Source organism: Acanthochromis polyacanthus, chromosome 4, assembly GCF_021347895.1.
Source record: "Acanthochromis polyacanthus isolate Apoly-LR-REF ecotype Palm Island chromosome 4, KAUST_Apoly_ChrSc, whole genome shotgun sequence".
Classification (NCBI taxonomy): domain Eukaryota; kingdom Metazoa; phylum Chordata; class Actinopteri; family Pomacentridae; genus Acanthochromis; species Acanthochromis polyacanthus.
In genome coordinates, this window is record NC_067116.1 from 24,495,403 (window position 1) to 24,504,418 (window position 9,016).

At 39.7% G+C, this 9,016-nt stretch overlaps 1 protein-coding gene across 2 annotated transcripts; it reads left to right on the forward strand.

Annotated features, from left to right (window-relative positions):
• The first annotated feature begins 227 nt into the window (after positions 1-227).
• Positions 228-8,901, forward strand: ddx59 (DEAD (Asp-Glu-Ala-Asp) box polypeptide 59). Of its 2 annotated transcripts, XM_022192855.2 has the most exons (9): positions 228-332; positions 743-1,600; positions 3,262-3,444; positions 3,567-3,656; positions 4,100-4,351; positions 5,851-6,003; positions 6,742-6,870; positions 7,087-7,350; positions 8,238-8,901. In XM_022192855.2, exons 1-8 carry the CDS (start codon positions 243-245, stop codon positions 7,345-7,347), a joined length of 2,016 nt encoding a protein of 671 aa, XP_022048547.2. In that variant the 5' UTR covers positions 228-242; the 3' UTR covers positions 7,348-7,350; positions 8,238-8,901. The 2 variants fall into 2 exon arrangements, with proteins under 2 accessions (XP_022048547.2, XP_051802659.1); XM_051946699.1 differs by lacking the exon at positions 228-332 and having other exon boundaries at positions 352-1,600.
• The last annotated feature ends 115 nt before the right edge of the window (positions 8,902-9,016 follow it).

A 9,016-nucleotide genomic window follows, 5' to 3' on the forward strand; every position in this document is an offset into this window, starting at 1 on the left:
AGTTCTTTGAGCCGCATTTAATTCACAGACAATGAAAAGTTTAATTCCTGCAGGGTGCAGTCACGCCCACAATATACAACATGAACTCACATGGAATATTTTGATATTTCTATGGAGTCAAAACTTTAGTAATTTTCTGTTTGATGAAAAACACAAAACGCGACACGTAGTCTTTTGTTTTCTTTAAAAAATGGAGACACACAGAGGCAGAGGAAAAATACAACAAATAGAAAAGAAATGATATGAACTACATTTCCCGACATGCAATGCAGCTTTACGTCATAAATGTGCGTCGTAATGTTTTGAACTGTTGGAAGATTAGACGCGAGGAGGTATGCGTTTGCTGCTAATTTATATGAAATATTTAGCTCATATACTTACCAGTATTTATGAGTACGTTTAGGCCGAATAATGATTGGAAAAGTCTATTTTTAAAACACCCAAAACGCGTTAGCTTTTTACTTGTTCAGGTTGTATTTGGCTTCGTAAACTTTCATTTGAAAAATGTCTTTTCAAGAAGGTATTCACACTCTTGGAAATATGCTTTAATTCTGCTCATGGTGGGCTTTTCCATATGTCGTTATTACTACGCTATGTAATTATCTTTAGTCTTTTTTTTTATTGTACGAGCACAGAGGACACAAGTTCCCACCAATCTTCCTAAGTCGCTGTTATCATAATAACGTGAAGCCTAAACCTCGGCTTTGTTTCAGTGTTTACATCTGCTTTCCTGTGTTTACAGGCTACTGTTTTAAAAATGTTTATGCCAAGAGCCCTGAAAGTGAAGAGGCCAACCCAGGGATCGGGCCAAGTGTTGAATAAGAAAAGCAAACTTGGTCAAGAGAAGACTGACATAAATAGTTCAGAGGCACCTGTTCAGAAAGAGGAAGCATGTGAAGACCCCAAAACACAGGATGAAACAATAGAAGCTGTAGAAGATTCTGCATGTGTGACAGAGATCTCAGTACATGTCGATGGACAGAAGTCATCCTCAGATGATACAGAGGAAGATGATGATGAGGAGGAGGAGGAACCAGTCAAATCATTCAAAAAGAGCCAGAGATGGCCTGAGCCAGGAGAGCCTGTTTGTGTGATGTGTGGTCGCTATGGGGAATACATCTGTGACACCACTGACAACGATGTTTGCAGTCTTGAATGCAAAGCCAACCATTTAGTGCAAATGGGGTTGGGGACTGGGGCAGATGCATTTGAACGTAAAGACTTAAACAGAGATGAAAGGACTCTTCAACAGCCAGCAGGTGACTCTGGTGGAGGGGGTGAAAATGAAGCAGGATATTCCTACAGGGAGGATCGGTTCATATCGGGTCTAACAGATGATCAGGTGCAGCGAATCAAACAGGAACTGGGAATTTCAACGCAGGGGAAAGATGTCAGGAGACCTATTGTTGAATTTGAGCACTGTGGTTTCCCTACCACATTAGGTGGCAACTTGAAAAAGGCTGGATATGAGGCGCCCACACCGGTCCAGATGCAGATGGTGCCTGTTGGTCTCACTGGGAGGGATGTGATTGCCAGCGCTGACACAGGATCGGGGAAGACTATAGCCTTTTTGCTACCAGTGGTAGTGAGGGCACTGGAGGTACAGTAATGCAGCTGACATAATATTGATTCATATGAATTCGTATAATGAAATTGCCAAATAGTAGTAAGAGAAAGCTTAGGGAATAATAGGATAACTAATCTGTAAGAAATTGCATCCAGTGGAAATCAATTTTAGTAAAACACCAGCAACTTGTGTGTCACACATTAGACTTATGGAGAAGCCAGACTGTTTAGAATAAATTTAAACAGCCTTGCTTCTCCGCAATTTTTTCCGATTTTAAAGGCAAAGGTTGGTGTGACACAACATTTAAAATACATTATATTTTAGCCATCAAATACATGTTTGCTGCATTTGAAATAATATATTTCTATAGCTTGGAAAATAAGAATACAATCTAACAGCTAAGGTGATTTTATCAATAAATATCCATTAATCACTAGGCATTCTGATGTTGGATGGAATGTTAACTTGTATACACCATCACTGTGACTGGGGAGGACTGTGTAAATGTACTGAACAAAAATGTAAAAGCAGCATGTAGTGTTTTATTACGTTGTGTTCAATTATTTTAACATTGGGGATCCAACAGAACGGATGCCATGAAACGACCAAGTAGACACTTTATTGAAAATGATAATGGGCAGATTGAGAGTGTAGTCATAGACCAGGAATCACAAATCAGTAGTCAGGTGGTCAGTGCTGCTTGTGAAATGTTGTCTTCCTGGAGAGTTTGAGGAAGCTGTCAGACATTTTGAAGGATGGGATCATGTAATATACACATTTACATCCAGAGCATCATGTGGCAGATCTGTTGTGCCATGTTGTCTGATATGATTACTTTGATGACAAATGCTGGAGTTGTGGACATTCAAATGCCTGGCTACAGCTCTAACTGACATGTCAACCTCAATAATGCCAACGTCTTGATCCCGTCTTTCTCTTGTCACCTGTGGCATCTTGTAATTTGAACAGAGGCAGCATTTTAAGGTGACCTTTTATAATATATTGCCAAAGGAGTATCTGTGTGCTGGGTATCCTATCTGATCATTGAATTTGTCACCAGTTAAACAGCTAACAGTGTGCACAGTTAGATAACAACAGAAATTAGTTTCTTAACTTTGTTCCCAAGTCAGTGGAACACCATTTGAATGCTGCATTTATGCTTTGATTTAATGTCAAAGACTTTTATTTTATTTAATTTTTTCCCTAAAAAACATAGAGCTATGTTTTAAAGCTCATCTTTTCATGAAGTTGTTTTGCTGCAGGGCATATTTCTATCCAGGTATTAAAATCTTTAATCACCAGCTTTACAGATGACCAGCAGTAAGGAATGCACACCTCATATCACTTTCTTCTTTTGGGAAACATCAAAAAGATCCTACCAAGCCAGAAGAATTATTAAAATTGTTATTGTTGTTAAGCAGGATAGTGATGCATTTGAATGCTAAGTAGGTGAGATTGGATTCAGATTACTTCTGTAACAAACAGCTGCCCTGCTGAGCTGGACTCCTCCAGCAGACAGAGAAGCTGCCCTGGAGGTAACAGTGACCTCCTTCTGCAGAGGAAAGAGACAAATAAATAAACACATTCTTAAGGAAAACAACTTTATCACCAAAAAATTAAACTGTCTGTGTTTAACTATTCAGAAAACCTCTCTAATAGACATGGAATATATCACACCTTACTTCTATTTTTAGAAACCAGCTCATGGTGTGTGCAGCCCAGTGGCTGTGATCCTGACCCCCACCAGAGAGTTGGCCATTCAGATAGAGAGACAGGCCAAGGAGCTGGTGATGGGTATCCCCAACATGAGGACTGCACTGCTGGTGGGGGGCATGCCGCTTCCCCCACAGCTCCACCGCCTCAAGAGCAGCATCAAAGTAAAGTATCTGCTCTGACAGTAATTTCTTCCTCTCCCTGTCACACCACTGTCTTAAACATTTTTTTTTAAATTTACAGTAGTTCTACGTCATTGTGCTTTACTTCTCTTAATCTTCTTCAGATTGTCATCGCTACCCCCGGGCGGCTCATCGAGATCTTAAAGCAGAAGGCACTGCAGCTTGATAAAGTGAAAGTTGTGGTGGTTGATGAGGTATGACAACATATTGACATTTACATTTGTGAGAAGTTCAGAAAAATTTAAATATCACTTCTTATGTCAAACTTTGTAACTTTGAGAACAAAAAGGCTTTAAAATTTAAAGGGTTGTTACTTCATTTACAGTAACAGTTCTACTTTTTATTTCATCAAATGAGAATGTATTCATCAAAAACAATAAAGTTTCAGCTCTTTGTAGCTTTTTGCATCTAAATGAACATCTTCCAGTAAACTATAATTTGTGATTTTGAAATTATATCACTATTATTTCAATTTTGTATTATGAGGGAAAACAGTTGCCTGAATTTATTTTAAAGTCCAACAAATCCCAAAAATACAAAAACAACAAATTGTTTATGAAAAAAAATCTTCTGTCTCATGATTAAAAATCATTCAAAACTAGTTTCTAAAACAGTAATTTTATGGTACATCTTGTAGGTTGACACTATGTTGAAGATGGGCTTCCAGCAGCAGGTGCTGGAGGTTCTTGAGCAAGTCCCAGAAGAACACCAGACTCTGCTGGCATCAGCCACCATTCCAAAAGGGACAGAGGAGCTAGCAGCTCGGCTGGTGCGTGATCCTGTTCGTATTGTTATTGGTGAGAAGAACCAGCCCTGTGCCAACGTCAGACAGATCCTGCTTTGGGTAGAGGAGCCCTCCAAGAAGAAGAAGCTGTTTGAGATTCTCAATGTAGGTTAATAAACATGAGGTTTGGATTTTGTACTGTGACTGTGATTTTGCAGAAAGTTCACTTCTACTTCTAATGTGCTTTCTTTAACTGGTCAGCACTTTTCATAGCTTTTGTCTAAGAACAGGTCTAATTGTACTCTAATTTTAGTTCGCAAATTACAGTTTATTTGTTGCTCAGTCTTCACATGCTCTGGTGCCAGTGTTGTATTTTATTATCCGGCTACTGGAGATGGGAATTCCTTGTGCTCCATGACCAGTCTCCCCACTACACCATATTTAGACAGCCATTGCTGCAGCCCTGGCCCTTGTTTGGAGGAAATGGGTGGGCCCAGAGCCATGGCCTCACTCCAGGAATCCCAGCAATGGATTGAACCGTTTATACAAGGCAGGACAGGAAGAGTCTGCATAGTTAAGCCAATGAAAAAAGTGCTGTTCGGCCATAGTGGGAACTAGACGAGCCCTCAGTAGAGGGCAGAACCACGCCCTCTACTGGCGAAAACCCTGTCCTCCCGATACAAATGATGCAATATGTATCAATTTTGATCATCATACGTATCTCCCTTCCTACTTGATCTGCTGACCTGTAACGCCACAACTGAGCAGGGGACCTTAGACTGATCTTCAGTGCCAAGTTTGATTATCCTGACTTCAGCACTTGCAGAGATATCGGAACGGACATAGCCACATACAGACATACTTACCCAGCCAGCCAGATACCGCACCGAATGCAGTAACCCTGCTGACGTTCGTCAGGCGTGGTTAATAATAGGAGCCTTTCTCTTATGGGCGTGTTGTGATGTTGTTTTTGTTGTTAAACCAAGTTATTCATAACAGTGAAGTTATTCTCTGAAAAGGGAAAAGTGAGTGGGTGTGTATATTTAGGGAGATCATAAAATTGCAAGGCAGTTAGGCTGGGCTTTTGAGGGGACATCCCAAGAAAACCAAAACTCTGGAGTGGACATGACTCAGAAGCGACTAGAAACAGTTGTTTCATAGGTTGCATCTCTTTCGGGTTAGACTTAAGTCAGAAAAAAAGATAACATGTTCTTCCAACTTGTCACAACAACAGTATAATCAGAGCAGTGAGAACTCCTCCTTTCTTTTACCTACCCTTTTGCTTTAGACAAAGACCAAAGAATATGTACATATTTAGGCTATATTAAGCTCTTCCTGCTTTTTCAAGTTGTCAATGGCAAGAAATAAATTGGAACTAGTAATAGGGGACGTTTTCACTCATCTGTTACAGCACACATCGTTACAGTTAGTTTATTGCATCTGCTGATAAAAGTAGTTTTTAGTTTCTGCAAGCGTAGCCAAACAGATGCATGTGAATGTTTCTGCTAGTTCAGTTACTTTTTCCTCAAACACATTTGCTCCTGACACTCCTCAACTAACACACGCACACATCGTTTCAGACTGTTCACAGAGATACTGTATTATCTGTGTAGGGAAATGTGGGATGTGACAAAAGTCTCACCTGCTCATTCTTGACTTTCTAGGACAGTAAGCTGTACCAGCCCCCGGTGGTTGTGTTTGTGGACTGTAAACTGGGTGCTGATCTGCTGTGCGAGGCGGTCGCCAAGGTGACAGGCCTCAAAGCTGTGGCAATCCACTCTGACAAGAGCCAGTGGGAACGCAACCGCATCCTCAGGGTGAGGCCAGTGGCAGACAGAACACACACAGTCCAGTGGATAAATAACAGAGCTCCCATGTTCGGTGTCCAAGAATGTTGCTCCTGAATTAGCTGTTGACTACAGACAACTGCAGCTGGAATTTGCCTTTTGTCGGTACATTAAATCCCAAAAGATGTTGTTTTAATAATGCAGGAGGAAAGTTTTTTTCATTCACTTTTATTCTTGAAAAACACTGAAACCATATGAGCTTTTTTCCCCAAGATCACAGCTACTTTAACTAAACAAACCGTGAACACAAGAGAACAGGAAAGTAGAAAAGTATGAGTAAATGTATCAAATTAGACAAGGCCAAAACAATGTTGAATAAATCTTAATAATCCATTAATTTGGTTTTCTAATAAACAAAGCCATTTATATTTGCATAAGAGAGATATTAAGCAATATGTTTGTGTTTGTATATATTTCTGTTCAATCCCATCAGATGGAAATACACAATGTGTCTTGTGCATTATTTTGTGCCCATTTTGTTGTAATTAAGTGTAGTTTATTTAGTATCTTGGGAGCTTTCAGTTCTCCATGATAACGTAGCAAGAATTTCTGCAGGTAGTGGCTTAATAAGAATGGACCAGCCGTTCAAGCCAGCAGAGTATTTGGTAATTACAAAAAAAACAAAAACCTGTTTTATAAATTACGTGCATGCCGAGTTTTAGCAGTGTTCAACCAGTGTGACTGCAGTATTTGCTCTGTTGTCTTTAGGGTCTTCTGGATGGAGACTTTGAAGTGGTGATCAGTACCGGTGTGCTCGGAAGAGGACTGGACCTCGTCAATGTCAGATTGGTGGTTAACTTTGACATGCCCAACACAATGGATGAGTACGTCCACCAGGTTAGTGAAACAACATTACATAGCACTCATGTCCGTGTTGTTTCTGTAGTACATAAAACGTACCTGCACATCTCAACCATGGTGTGACAGTATATGTCCCTGTTGGTAATCACGATAGAATAAGGAAATCCTGTGGAGGCAAATCAATGGCAAAATGTTTATTTCCACAGTTAATAAGTCTGATTATCGACTTATCTTTATTTTTTCTTCATTCAGGTGGGCAGAGCTGGTCGGCTGGGACACAGGGGAACGGCCATCACCTTCCTCAACAACAACAACAAACGACTCTTCCTGGAGGTGGTGAACAGGGTGAAACCCACAGGGTCTATCCTGCCTCCCCAACTATTAAACTCACCCCACCTTCATGAACAGCAGAGGAGGGAAAGACAGAAAACCAAGACGGGACATGGCGACAAACTAGTCACCCAGAACAACCTACTAGACATCATAAGAAAACATGACCGTCGCAAGAAGTAGCAGGTTCTTACTTTCATTCCTACAATAGTTCTATTTATTCAGGGGTTGTTGAATGTTCAGTTTGTAGATTTAGTTGAAAATAAAAATAAATGTGAATTTATTGTATTCTGACTAAATGTCTTGGGTAATTTGTGGATTCAAAAAAGAATTATCTTTTCTAATTCACCCACTTGAACCCAAGTCATGGTTTCATTAAGACACTGAATACAGCAAACTCCTTTTTTTTTTTACATAATTTCACACATTGTACAAAATTATTATTTTAGCAAGACTAAAGACTCTGTCTTGATTCTTTAAAAAAGAACATCTTATTCTATTGCTTTCCTAAAACAATTTTTAAAAAGCCCATTTCTACTTGGACGACACTATCTAGTTATATATTATCTTTTGTGATCAGCCTGTCATATCTACCTAATCAGTAATGAAAGCTCGATGAAAATAATGTATTTTTTTTCTTTTTTGTGAGCAAATCTTAATATTGAAAGCAATCCATTTTATTGAATTTGTATCACTGTGGCATATAACTACATACGGGTCAGAAAATATCATTAGTTGTTTATCAATATTTTCACGACAGCTTTAATTTATTCTTTCCTATTTTAACTCGCCTACAGTCAGAAATTATTTGATCTCCTTGTCCAGTATTGTAGATTTTGAATCAACGGTATGATGACAGGGCTGCATGGTGGATTGGTGGTTAACACTTTCACCTTGCAGCTCGAAGTTCATAAACCCATGCATGGAGTTTGCATGTTCTCCCTGTGCATGTTTGAGTTTTCTCCAGGTACTCTTGCTTCCTCGTACAATCCAAAAATATGCTGAGGTTAATTGGTGAATTTAAATTGCCCATAGGTGTGAATGCGACTGTGATTGTTTGCCTTTCTGTGTAGGCTTGAAATATACTGGAGACCTGTCCAGGGTGTCCCCCAGGCGTAAACTAACCGTGACGTCACCCGTTGGTTTCAACGCCGAGAAAATGAAGCCCGGATTTTGCTACTTCCTGGTCGCCGTTTTGGATTTTTTTGGAGCCAGTGACGTAAAAAGCGTCATCAAACAGACTGGACTGGAGTGCAACTAGGGGCAGGATTGGCTGAGGACTCTCTTGTCCCGCCCACGTTTTACCGCAGAGGCTTCTGTTGCTGTCTATCAAGTATAGCCACGCCCCCTGGCTCCGCCAACTTTAACGATTTATTTAAAATTCAGTATTGATTTATTTTAAGATCGACCACCTGATCTCTCATTTTGACCATGAAAACTAACGGGAAAAAAATCCTGAGCTGTAGAAAATCAGTCTATCAAATTTTATTTTTTCCAAAAATGAATTGGGGTCTATGGAGAAAAAGCTTTTTGGAGCCAACCCTAGCGGACGGCGGGATATTGCAAGTTTTTGACACTTCTGGGTGGGCTTCAATTCTGGAGCCAGATGCTACGTCCACTATATATACAGTCTGTGGTGTCCCCTGATACTTTGGCCCCATCTTTCTGTTTTTCTGTAGAGATTTGTCTTTCAGAATCAAACTTCATAACACAATATATATGTTTTTGCCAAATAAATGTAGACCTACAAGAAATGTTTTTTTTTCACCTTGCTGTCAGATAACATAAAAAAAACATTTAAACAGCAACAGCAAACTAAAGGAATGAACTAAAAGTTCATTAACTATGTCCA

Coding starts and splice junctions, on each gene's coding strand:
- ddx59 (XM_022192855.2), top strand. CDS start 243: ATGAACTACATTTCCCGACATGCAATGCAGCTTTACGTCATAAATGTG. Junction 3,445..3,566: donor GCCTCAAGAGCAGCATCAAA/GTAAAGTATCTG, acceptor AATCTTCTTCAG/ATTGTCATCGCTACCCCCGG. Junction 6,004..6,741: donor AACGCAACCGCATCCTCAGG/GTGAGGCCAGTG, acceptor TGTTGTCTTTAG/GGTCTTCTGGATGGAGACTT.